Source organism: Paramisgurnus dabryanus, chromosome 2, assembly GCF_030506205.2.
Source record: "Paramisgurnus dabryanus chromosome 2, PD_genome_1.1, whole genome shotgun sequence".
NCBI lineage: Eukaryota > Metazoa > Chordata > Actinopteri > Cypriniformes > Cobitidae > Paramisgurnus > Paramisgurnus dabryanus.
The window spans coordinates 1,705,641-1,719,201 of record NC_133338.1 but is presented as its reverse complement, the minus strand read 5'-3'; the positions used below and the strand labels follow the sequence as shown (position 1 = coordinate 1,719,201).

The 13,561-nt window shown below is 43.8% G+C and overlaps 2 protein-coding genes across 2 annotated transcripts in view; both read left to right on the top strand.

The window, feature by feature from the left end:
* The first annotated feature begins 2,420 nt into the window (after positions 1-2,420).
* LOC141281587 (uncharacterized) lies at positions 2,421-6,606 on the top strand. The gene has a single exon (XM_073813478.1). It carries the CDS (start codon positions 3,207-3,209, stop codon positions 6,369-6,371), a length of 3,165 nt encoding a protein of 1,054 aa, XP_073669579.1. The 5' UTR covers positions 2,421-3,206; the 3' UTR covers positions 6,372-6,606.
* A 3,610-nt stretch (positions 6,607-10,216) lies between these two features.
* Positions 10,217-13,561, top strand: part of LOC135783434 (E3 ubiquitin-protein ligase TRIM39-like) — an 83,049-nt gene continuing 79,704 nt past the window's right edge. The window contains exon 1 of the mRNA XM_065294153.2: positions 10,217-10,280. The gene's annotated coding sequence lies outside the window, so the exon portion shown is untranslated. The remainder of the gene's footprint in view (positions 10,281-13,561) is intronic.

Genomic DNA, 13,561 nt, shown 5'->3' with positions numbered 1-13,561 from the left:
TGTTTTAGGGGCAACAAATATATTTGTTATATCTGTTTGTACAACCCAAACTACAAATATATATTTTTTTTTCTGGCCAAAATACATAAGTTTGTATAAAATGTATAATGTATAAAATGTATACGTATGTTTAAAAATGTATTTAATTTGATCCTTTTCAAACCTTTATATTTACAGTTTTTCTTCTAATGGTATTTAAAATATATTTAAAAATATTTATATATATATATATATATATATATATATATATATATATATATATATATATATATGTATTATATATATATATTTTTTTTTTTGCTGTATGGGGCAGATGGTGGGGTGGCTGGAAAGAGGTTTAGTAAAGAGACTTCAATGTTGGATGTCAGGGATGATATGTTTGTTTGGAGGTTTGTTGTGCTAAAAATTGGTCGCTGATGGATGATGTTTTGTTTGTAATAAAGTTTGCAACGTCATGTGCTGAGGAAGTGAGTGCTGGCTCCAACTCACTAACTCCCCCATATGGCAGAAAAATATAGTTTCAAATATATTTCAAATTTTACAAAAAAATATGTACTGAACTATGTTTTAAAATATGTTAACACAAATGTATTTTTAACCAATATATTTTTGGCCATTTTTTATATTTTGAAAGATATTTTAAAGCATTGATATTCACATTAAAATAAAAAACTTTGTATGTTACAAACCAGTACACATTACACACTAAACGGGTAACACTTATGACTGAACATTAGTTAATTTATTAACTAACATGAACAAAACATGAACAATACATTTGTTACAGTTTTTATTAATCTTTGTAAATGTTAGTTAATAGAAATAAAGCTGTTCATTGTTTGTTCATGTTAGTTCACAGTGCATTAACTAACGTTAACCAAATTTTAATAAAGTATTAGTAATTGTTGAAATTAACATTAATAAATATTAATAAATGCTGTATTAGTGCAGTTCTTCATTAGTTCATGTTAACTAATGTAGTTAACTAATGTTAACTAATGAACATTATTTTAAAGTGTTACCAATAAACGCAGCATGTTTGTCAAATAAACACATATTCTTGTGTTACTTTAACTTAAAAAAATTAAGTTAAACAATTTCAACTTGCTTTTATAATTAATATTAACTTATCACAAGCCTAAACCTAAAATAGTATGTTGAATTGACTTGCAAAACCATGTTCTTTTAACTTCATGCTGCATTTTTTTACAGTGCATGTTTGAAAAGGTTAAAATTAAACATATTTTCATTTGCATATATAATTTTATATTTTATAAATACTTTTTATACAAACCTTTATATTTTGGCCAAGAAAAATATATTTTTGCTGTATAGGTTGGAAAATAGACCCCTTCGGTGACTGGAGAGAACGTAGATACACACACGGACTCCTGGTCCTCCTCACTAGGACGGATTTCCGGAAAAACCTCCAACGTGGACTTCCAACACGCAGTGACACAGTCCCACGTCAGCACGGAGCCCTTGGCTCAACCCTTATAGACTGGCAGTGAACAAACACACGGGGTTCCCCTTCGAGGGAACTCGAGCTGCGTCGCCGAAGCTACGCTATGGGAACGCCCTCTGCGTGATTGCGTCTGAAGCACGTATGTCAAATCAGTCCAATGGTCAAGTGACACGTCATAGGCGGGTGACGTGGGAACCAGGAAGCTATAAAAAGAGCACCCAGCAAGCCAACTTCAGCTCTTTGTGCCTCAGCAAGCGAGTGTGTGTCATTATTATGTCCAAACAAAGTTTTAAGGAGTGTGCTTCCCCGTGTCCTCGTTTCATTACGAGCGAGGACTCGCATCGTCTTTGTGTTATGTGCCTCGGGGCACAACACGCACGATCATCTCTTGAGAGGGGTGGTTGTGCACACTGTGAAAGGATGCCGCTCCGTACGTTGCGCTCGCGGCTCGCTCTCTTCGAGGAGGGTGGTGAGCCGCGTGTTCCCCACGGTTCTGGCCCCGCTGCTGCCGAGGCAGGGCGGAAGCTGCGATCGTGGGGATCACAACTAGATCTCGCGGACGAGCTTGAGACGGGTCTTCCCCTTTCTCAGCCTTCACCCGCGGGATCTAGCGCCCCGTCTCTGGATTCGGAAGCACGCGCTGCGGTTTCTTCCGCCCAGGGCGGGAGCCCAGTTTTGCATGTATCGTCGTCCGAGGAAGTCGATATTATGTCTGTGGACGTGGTGGACGCTGAGGAGCCTTCTCATTCGTCCCCCGCGTTCGATGATTTGATGGAGGTTGTCACTAATGCTGTGGCTCGCTTAAAGTTAGACTGGCCGGCGGAGACACAGAGCGCTCGTCCTCAGAGCATGTTAGACGAGCGTTTTTTAAAGCAAAAAGCTCAACCTTCGCGGCGCAACATGCCTTTTTTCCCTGATCTCCACAGCGAGCTGTCGAGATCATGGAAAGCCCCGTATTCGGCCCGTGTTCATACCCCTCACGCCACCATGTATTCCAACATTGTGGGGATGGGTGAGCACGGGTATTTAACGATGCCCCGGGTGGAGCAGACGCTTGCGAGCTATCTCTCCCCCGCTGCGGCGTCATCTTTAAAATCGCCTTCGCTTCCCACGAAACCGGTTAGGTTGACTTCATCTTTAGTGGGTAAAGCGTATAAGTCTGCAGGGCAGGCTGGGGCTTCACTGCATACCCTAGCTGTCTTACAGGCGTACCAAGCAGAACTACTTAAAGATTTGGATACCGAGGCGGGGGGTACGTCTGATGTTTTTAAAGAGCTTCGTCGAGTCACTGATGTGTCACTCAGGGCAATTAAAGAAACTGCTAAAGCCGTGGGTAGATCGATGGGAGCTCTCGTAGCCACGGAACGCCATTTATGGCTTAATCTGTCTGAGCTTAAATCCTCAGATAGGGCATTCCTTTTAGACGCGCCCGTTGCGCCCTCCGGTCTTTTTGGCGATGCCGTTAACACTGTCGTCGAGAGATTTGCGGAGGCTCGTAAGCAGTCGGCGGCGTTCGAACGCTATCTCCCCCGCCGTGCTCTTGATTCTAGGGCTGCTGGGCGGGAGCAGCCATCGTATAGAGCATCGCAGAAGCGTAGTGTTGCCACTCGTGGTCCCCCTCAAAAGAACTGGGGTTCGGGCGGTCGTACTCAGACATCTTCTAAACAGAAACCAGACCTGAGGGCTGTTATTATGGCGAGGAAGGCGTCGGCTAAAAAGAAGTCCTGAGGGACGTAGTGTCATGTTTCCGAGGGCAGCCCCCAATCGGGGAGAGCCGGCAGTCACCTCACAACACGGTGCCCGTCTCTCCTCGATGCCCTCGGGATGTCAGTGTGTTAACCCCGCCGCAGTGTGTGTTTCGGGGCACAGCGGCTTCATATTCTTGTGTGCCTCGTGCGCGGGGCACGCAAGACCTCTCTCCGAGGAGGGAGGCATTAATATCACCCAGGTTGAACCCTGCCAGTTTGGTTCAGGGCACCGGGGAAAGTTTAAGCAGTACACAAAAAGCCAGTCTCGAGAGGCTGGTCCCCCTTATAGAAAATTGGGCAGCGTGGAAACTCCTGCCAAACGTGTCTCAGTGGGTTTTGCAAATAATAAAAAAGGGCTACAAAATTCAGTTTTGCAACCAGCCACCCCATTTCAACGGCGTGTTATCTACCATAGTGGGTGCTGGGCAGGCTCTAATAATGGAACAAGAAGTAGAAACTCTCTTGTGCAAGGAAGCCATAGAATGTGTTCCTCCTCACAACAGGGAGTCAGGGTTTTACAGCCGCTATTTCATAGTTCCAAAGAAAGACGGGGGGTTACGTCCGATTTTAGATCTACGTCATCTGAACCGGTCTGTTGCAAAACTAAAGTTCAAGATGTTAACTATAAAGCAGATCGTCACACAAATCAGATCCGAGGACTGGTTTGTGACGATAGATCTAAAAGACGCGTATTTTCACATATCTATCCTCCCGCAGCACAGGAGATTCCTGAGGTTCGCCTTCGGGGGCGTGGCTTACCAATATCGGGTTCTCCCTTTCGGTCTATCTCTGTCACCCCGTACATTTACAAAGTGCATGGATGCAGCGCTGGCTCCATTACGACTCCGGGGCATCCGTGTCTTAAACTACATAGACGATTGGCTAATTTTAGCCCAATCAGAGAGTATGGCAGCGCAGCATCGAGATGCTGTGCTGACCCATATGAGAGAACTGGGGTTAAGGCTAAATGCAAAGAAAAGCATGCTCTCTCCAGTACAGAGGACAGCTTTTCTTGGCGTTATATGGGATTCAACGACAATGCAGGCACATCTGTCCCCTGCTCGTGTGGAATCCATTCTTTTGGCTGTAGGCAGAGTGAAGTTAGGCCAGTCACACACTGTAAAACAATTTCAGAGGTTGTTGGGCCTCATGGCAGCAGCATCCAATGTGATACCCCTTGGGCTGCTTCACATGAGACCGCTACAGTGGTGGCTCAAAACCAAAGGGTTTTCCCCGAGGGGCAACCCGTTCCGTCTGATCAAGGTCACGCGCAGATGTCTTCGTGCCTTAGATCTTTGGAAGAGACCATGGTTTCTCTCCCAAGGACTGATGTTGGGGGCTCAGTTCCGTCGAGTTACGCTGACAACGGATGCTTCCCTCACAGGCTGGGGAGCAACTATGGGGAGCCATCTGGCTCATGGATTATGGGGGGCCAGACAGCTCAGCTGGCACATAAATTGCCTAGAGATGATGGCAGTGTTCTACGCCCTGAGATGTTTCATCCCTCACCTGCGGGGCCATCACGTGTTAGTCCGGACAGACAACACGTCGGTAGTCGCGTACATCAACCACCAGGGGGGTTTGCGTTCACGCCCTTTGTACAAATTGGCGCGCCATATCCTTCTGTGGACACAGGGGAAGTTGCTGTCCCTCAGAGCAGTGTACATTCCCGGGTGTCTGAATCAGGGAGCAGACGTCCTGTCGAGACAGGGGCTGAGGCCCGGGGAGTGGAGGCTCCACCCTCAGGTGGTGGAGTCCATCTGGGCGAGATTTTACCAGGCGGAAGTGGATCTGTTTGCGTCCAGAGAGACGACACACTGTCCGCTATGGTTTTCTCTCACACTTCCAGCACCGCTGGGACTGGATGCCATGGTTCAGCCGTGGCCGAGGCTACGGCTGTACGCTTTTCCCCCGATCGCTCTGCTCCCGGGAGTTCTGGAGAGGGTTCGTCGCAACAACGTCCGCTTGTTGTTGGTAGCCCCACTCTGGCCGAACCGGATATGGTTCTCGGACCTGGTGGCCCTCCTCGACGGCTCACCTTGGGAAATACCCGTCAGGAGGGATCTCCTCTCTCTGGCGGGTGGCTCGATTCTTCACCCCCGCCCAGAGTTATGGAAACTGTGGGTCTGGCCACTGAGGGGGCCAGACTCATAGAATCTGGTCTCTCAGCTGAGGCTGCTGAGACCATTCTTCACTCCAGAGCTCCCTCCACGAGGAAGCTTTATGCCTTTAAATGGAGAGTCTTTACTTCCTGGTGCAGCAAACACCTGCATGACCCTGTGAACTGCCCAATTGGTACAGTCTTGGAGTTTCTGCAGGAAAAGTTCACCGCAGGGTTATCTCCTTCTACACTGAAGGTGTATGTGGCGGCCATCTCGGCTTACCATGTTCCTTTGGTCGGGCAATCCCTTGGGAGAGACCCGCTGGTGGTTCGCTTCCTTCGTGGCACTCGGAGGCTGAGGCCTGTAGTCCGACCCAGGGTCCCAGCTTGGGACCTGGCCGTTGTGCTGGAAGGTCTGTCCATGGCTCCGTTTGAGCCCATTGAGACCGTTCCAGTCAAGTTTGTGGCACTTAAGACAGTACTTCTGTTGGCAGTCACTTCTCTGAGGAGAGTGGGTGACCTTCAGGCCCTGTCGGTTTCCCCTACGTGCCTTGAATTCGCACCGGGGATGGTTAAGGCTTTCTTGTACCCAAGGCCCAGCTATGTGCCTAAGGTACCGACTAATGTGCCACGACCTGTCGTACTTCAGGCCCTCTGTCCTCCCCCATTTAGGGATAGGAATCAGGAAAAGCTTAACTTGGTGTGTCCAGTGCGAGCACTGGATGCCTATGTTCACAGATCTTCTTTGTGGAGGAGGTCTGAGCAACTGTTTGTGTGCTTTGGCTCGCCCAAGAAAGGCCTGCCGGCGACCAAGCAGACACTCAGTAAGTGGATAGTTGAGACTATCTCTCTGGCCTATGAGACCACTGGACGGCCTTCACCTATCGCCGTCAGGGCTCATTCTACCCGGGGTATGGCAGCCTCTAAGGCCTTGTGGCTAGGGGCTTCAATGCAGGATGTCTGTGATGCGGCAGGCTGGTCCTCTCCGCTCACATTCGTTCGGTTTTACGAGTTAGATGTTGGTGCTACGCCTGGAGCCCAGGTGCTCATGTCTTAAGCTGTGCGCGTTTTTACACACAGACAGGCATTTGGTAGTATGGTGTTTTGGTACATCGTTCCCATAGCGTAGCTTCGGCGACGCAGCTCGAGTTCCCTCGAAGGGGAACGTCTCGGGTTACGAATGTAACCATTGTTCCCCGAGAAGGGAACGAGACGCTGCGTCTCCCTGCCATACTCCCTGCATCCCTGTCTCGCCTTGCTTCGGCACAATTTAGCTGAAGTTGGCTTGCTGGGTGCTCTTTTTATAGCTTCCTGGTTCCCACGTCACCCGCCTATGACGTGTCACTTGACCATTGGACTGATTTGACATACGTGCTTCAGACGCAATCACGCAGAGGGCGTTCCCATAGCGTAGCTTCGGCGACGCAGCGTCTCGTTCCCTTCTCGGGGAACAATGGTTACATTCGTAACCCGAGACGTTTCCTTAGCGATAGGCTACTTCAGTGAACATGTGAGGAAGGGATACATCACCACTTGACTTTAAACAGGAGAGCGGTTGGAGGTACGGGACGGATCTGCTGCACGCTGGGCCTAACACGGCCACGGATGGAATCACAGGTGGTGGGTAATGGGAAAATGGAGCACCACTCCAGAGATATACTGTTCGAGTCAGCTGATTAACTTCCCTCTCCTCTCTTCCACTACGTGACCAGAGATCTAGACAGGGGCGGGCATCTGAAAGCACTCAAACAGGCGTATGATCATACAAAAAGCAGCACATCCACATTTGTCCACACAGTGGCCGATCAAAACTCCTCCTCCTTCAGCACTCCACACACTATTCACAACAAATCCTTACTTCTTGCAGTTTACCTGTCACCACCAAATGGGGGAAGGAATTACGGGTCACAGTCAGGGTATGTATAGAGGTATATAAATACTCAGCTCTATCTTTCGTCGACCCAATTCTCCGTGTTCACACTGCCCAATCGGTAATATCTTCAAGACTACGTTTCTCCAAGCCCATCAATCACTCCGTCTCGTCTCCATCATCGACCGGAATAAACAAGCGCCTTCCTGTTCCTCCAATGCTCTATTTATACTCCTCCTCTCCATAGAATCGGCCAATCGCCACGTTCATGTCACACGTCGGAGCGGACCGCCCCTGTCGCGGGTCACACCCCTCCTATTTCCACCCTGAGGAGGTCCCAAAATACCCCAATGACCAAGCAGACAAAGGAATAAAAATTAAGCATGTAGGGGGGATTAAATACTTTAAAAAAAGGTCTCCGTCCTTGGGTTCTCATAGCAGGGGGGGGGGCTTTGGTTGCTCTGGGCTCTTGGCTCCGGGCGTACGGTGAGCATCCAGAAGGACACTAGGTCTTTACTTGGGCATACAGATGAGTATACAATACAATACGCTGGCTTTAGCTTTGGGCATACGGTGAGGGAAGAAGAATCAGGAGTCACAAGCGGCGTATAAATGAAGATAGTCATACACCAGCACCAATACTCGCCCTCTTCCACAGGATTTTCATCCGGCCTAAAGGGTGGTTACTGACAACATGGACACAGCATGACACTGCAAGTTCCAAGTGTACACACACAGCAAAGCAGAAGACTCACCCACTGCACTCCACACACTCTTAGTGAAATAAGGTCAAAACCACATCGGGCCGGGGACTCGTCCTGGGATTCGTGGAAGCACTGATGCAACAAGTGACCAGATGAAAGCATTGCCGCTACGACAATCCAACGTTCTCTATCTCTAGCGGTTTCTGGCTCATCCACAACTCCTTTCCACGGTGGGGCCACTCACACACTAGGCCACAACTCACAAGAGGTTCACGGGCTTTTCACACTCATGAGATCACGCTGACACAATGGTAACTTTGGGGTACTCACATGTTTGTTGACACGAGGTCTCTTCCTGTTTCTTTCAGATACTTGATAGAAACACAGCTCACAATGCGATCTTCCTTGAGGCGGCCTCCTTCGACAGTACTCCCGGTAAGTCTTCCAGTTTACAATCGCTTCAAAGTCCGTTACACATTTCCATAGGACAGTTCAAAGGTAGGTAGCAATATATGTATACTCAGCCCGGTCTCCATTCATGCCAAGTCCTTGACTTCTCTTCACCCAGTTCACAATATCCACAGCACTTCTGTTCTCTTCACTCGCCCAAACACTCCGTCTCACCCGCAGTATCGGCTAGAATAAACTGCTGGAATGCAACTTCCCTCTTCCTGTCTCCTTCAGCCCCGTCTCTTTCCGCTTGCGTCCTTGTGACCGCCGGATCAACGGGGCCCTCCGACTCTTTAGAGGGCAAGGATTCCGTCCGCCCTTGGCGGAAACAAGGTCGCCCGAAAATCAACCACGCCCTTCCGGTGTCTCACTTCCCTATTTATATGCCTCCTCTTCATTAAATCGCCCAATCATAAATCGCCACACTCGTTTCCACACCTGTTGCTAATAAAACCCAAATTTGGGTTGCCATGGAGTTCCCGGAAGTGAGTGGTGTTTGAGAATCATAGTCTGGGCGGAACTTCTCTCCACCATTTTCGGTTCCACCCCTTCAAAGTCACTCCGTGACATTCGTTTACGCACCTGTATGCAATAAAGTCCCAAATCTGGTTGCCCGGAGTTACCAGAAGTAGCGGGGTGTTTCACGGACACTCGTCCGGGGCGGAACTATTCTTTGCCATCTTGAGTTCCGCCATCTTAAGTCACTCCGTGACATCTGTAAACATCGAACGTGTCAGCGCGCAGCATGGGGTCAGAAAAATGGCACGGCTTATAAAAACTGATCATAAAATACGTAAGGAATAATTGATGACGGGCCATTGAATTATAAGAAAATAATGCACACCCAAGGTGCAATGCCGTGGGTGTGCATTATTTTCAAATAATTCAAAGGACCGGAGTCAATTATTCCTCTTATACCACGGTTACCACAAACATTGCTCTGGTGCCTATTTTTAAGACATTTGACAAGTTAGGTGTGCGGTTATCAGCAATTAATGCATACCCACGGAACATTTCTCAGCCAATCAGAATACAGCATTCAACAGACCCGTGGTATAAAGGCTTTGTAATTTAATCTAACAGAGCTGATAAATGATGACTTACCTGAAATGAAGTGAGCACTACAAACACAAACCTCTTTGATCTTTGCATTGTCCCAGTCTGCACGTTTAATTGCTTGCAACCACATGTCGCCTATTTTTTTTTTAATGGATGAGTTCCTTCAGGAATCCTGAAAAACTTAACTGCAGAGCTGGTGCAATTTTCACAGCCCACGCCGCAACAAGTAGGTGACAATACTCTCTGGATTCAACCGAACAATACGCAACTCAACTTGATTGAATTACTTTTCTGACCCTGACATGCGCAGTGCGAACCGCGAATTCTCCTGTGATGTGAACCGTGAAGGGGTCAATTAGAAATGTATTTGTTGCCCTTGAAATACATTTTGTATTAATACATGATGGTTACAAATAAATTTATTTTCAAAAAATATTTTCAAATTCAAAATTATATTTCATAAAGCTTTATATTCTACAAAATGTATTTAGCATATATTTAAAACATATTGTTGGCCAGAGAAATTTATTTTTTGCCGTATGTGTGTTCTTCAGTCCTACATTTACCCAGTGGTTACAGCGTTTTTAGAGTGTATAGTTTCTGGGTTGAACCACCACCATTGAAATGTTTGCACGTTACACTGTAGTATGTTTTTTTCTGCAAACATTAATTCTTTGAAGTGAACATTCTGGAAACAAGTATTTGAATAATTTGACTGTATATAATGAGGGTGTGTGTCTTTTATGTTTGAAAATGAAAGTAAACAACACTAGAGAGGGATGAACACTGCAAGGAAATGAAACTTATGTGAGTAAAAATAAAGGAGAAAGATGATTCCCCACACACTTGTAGCTTTAAGAGAAGAGTACACACCTTTGAAAAGGTAAGTCTGATTTCTGATTCCTTATTCATTACTTTAACTATAAAAACTACATTATAGTTTAGGAGTGTGTTATGTGTAAATCAACAGTTCTGGATTCCCTCCGCGCTGCAGTGCAATATTGTGAATTTCTAATGTCAATCTCAAAAACTTTAATGGATTGGTTTCTCTCTTCAATGACATTCTGAATGAACAAATTCATCTGTATTTAACAACAACAACAACAAAAAATTACAGCAATTGTGTGTAGTTCTCTTTAAAATTTATACCGTTTAACTAAATGAAAATTCAGTATACATTTGTTGACTTTGATTTAATTAAAATTAATTATAGACACCCTAAAGATTCCTTGTTACACTTAACTTTTTAAGTTTAATCAACTTAAATTTACAAATATTTCAACTTTCTTGAATAGTGTGGACTTGCTATAAATTATAAAATAAAGTTGAATTAGCTTAAGTTAGTTCAACTTTATTTTTTAATATTTTATAGCAACTTTTTACTAGTCAAGAAAGTTTAAATGAATTGTAAATTCAAGTTTGATTTAAGTACAAAAAAATTACAGACTAGACAGTCTTCTGAAAAAAGATCACAGTTTTACATTTTCATAATGGCTTCGTTGCAAAACAGCTTTACAAAAAACATTTTATTACAGAGGAAATGTGAGAAAAAAAACAGGAAATGAAATAAAAAATAGAAATAGGAGAAAGTTAGGAAGATTTTAAAAATACATGTACAATAATATAATAAGATAAAGAGTTCACATTTTTCATTAAACTAGGGATGGGCATTTTCCAGTAATTTACTATTCGAATATTTAAGCTCATAAAGAACGAATATTCGAATATTCGTTTATTTAAATTATGTTAATTAAGACGTGTGTTTTGTATTTTTCATTTTGTCATAATTATACAGAAGGCTTATAATTAGGAAATATCCACAACAAGCTAAACTTATATTGTGTATGTATATATATGTATGTATTTTTAAGTTGAAAACAATGTAAAAAAATATAAATTTCTTAAATTCTTCTTAAAAAATATCCTACAGAAAAAAGGCGTTAAAACCCCACGCGGAGCGAAGTCTGAGTCAAATCCTTTGTTTCAAGTCGGTCAGTATGAATGAATTACTGTTTGATCTTACATACATTATATTATACCAAATATTATATACTAACCCCAAATCTAAGCGAAGTTTGAGGACTTGCGAAGTTTAAAGTTTGAGGACTTGACAAAGTAGGCTATCATCATATAAACAGACTCAAAACACCAAGAGCCCGGAGCAAACGAAAAAAACACATCTACATAACCGACTGCTCAGTCGCCATATAAATATCTTCTAGGTTTAGTTTGACGTATTTGTGAATAAAGAAAACCATATTTATCCTACCTGCTTCGGTGAAAGCCCGTTTTTCTGACTAGATACAATAATGCCTGTGCTGCGGAAAAAACCCTTCCTCGTGATGATGGTTATCCGAGAAAAACAACAGATGGATTGAACAAGATTGAATATCTGTATTTAACATTATTTTACAAATAACGTAAGCGGCTCGATACCTCATGTTGACTGTGCAAAGTTACTAACGTTAGCTTAATTTAACAACATTTCACAAAGACGGAGCTTTGCTTTTAAACTGCCATGTGCAGTTATCCGGTTCATTTTCGAGAGATCACCGCATATAATAAATGTTCTCCGTTTCATTTCATTCTCTGTGTCTGTCTCGTTATTAACAAAATAAAGTTGACTTTATAACAGAAAGCTTACAAATCTCTCATGATGTGTTGACGCGGGCGGCGGAGAAGCACGTTTAATAACATGTGAGCCCTCACTGAGCCAGTGGCCAAACACGGCGCGCCGCGGACAAACCCGGAGATAAAGGAAAAACTTAAATTCGTCTACAATCTGCATTGCCAAACAATCAGAAATACATACAAATAATGTTCATGTATATTTTACATTTAAGTCTGTAAAAGACAGTATAGATGAAGTGAAAAAGCATTAAATAAGTCGTAACCCTTTGGTGGCACATTAAAAATAAACAAACATTCGAATAGCATTTTTTTAATTCGAATTACTATTGCCGATCGAATATTCGAATATGCGTGCCCATCCCTACATTAAACCGTGTAAAAACAATTACTGCTCCATCAAGCCAAAGGAAAGCAAAACTCTAGTGGTTAGTACTTATCATTCCTGGTACTCGAACCCATGAACTTTGTGCTGCTATCTCATTTCTATTCTCTACCAATTAAGCTACAAAAACAAGGTACAACCAGTCAGAACCAGTTTAATTACATGATTTTGTCATTCACTAGAGAGATGTAGGCTTATGTGTAAGTCAACCAACCGGTTACTTTAAATTCTATAGCCTAGATAGCAGTTGAACCAGTCAGCTATGTCATCTGTCAGATTATTATGACAGCTGTTTCTCAATATTTATTATTGTCTTTAGGCTACTTGTGCTCTTATGGACATGTGAAACGGCATCAGTCGCTGGCCAAATACTGTTCCAATTCAAGTTCACATGAAATACCCGAATGTTTATGAGCAAATTATGAATAAACAAAATCCTTATATTAAAATGTATCTTAAATGTACAAAAAAGAAGACCACTGTTGGAGACCACTGCTGTCGGGGATTTTTCGTCTTGTGTATGCATTTGGATCTCCTTTGGCAAAGTGACTGACCAATATTTTACATTGACAGCGCTTTTGTCACAGTCCCAGTTTGTTTTCTACCTGTTTCTCCATGTTCCACCAGTCATCGCCCTCTGGACTCCCACAAGGAGACATTTTCCACAATCCTCTTCACTCCCTCACCTGAACTGTGTTTGTTATTATCCTCACCTGACAGTCATCACCCTCATCACTCCATTGATACCCTGCTGTTCTCTTTGTCTTGGTCCGTTCCCGTCTGTGTAACGTCTTTATATGGTTACCAATACAATACAAAGTTATGTTTTGTTTTGTTTTATTCTGTCATCCTCTTCTTCATCCTCCACCACCAACCATGACAGCTGCACATGCGCTTGAATCCAGGATTCAGTTGTTGCATATACATTTTTTTTATTAATAATTTTTTTAATGTTGTTTATTCTGGTGTCATTTCAAACTGATATGTTTCGCTGTGCTTGGTGTTTAAAGTAGATAGAGCCTTATTAACACAGCAGCTACCATGAAACACTTTCCAACAATCTAAACTAGCCTTCACTACATTTAAACCTCAGATTAATATTGGGTATTACATTAAAAAAAGAATAAAGAATAATTGTACTTAAATTTGTA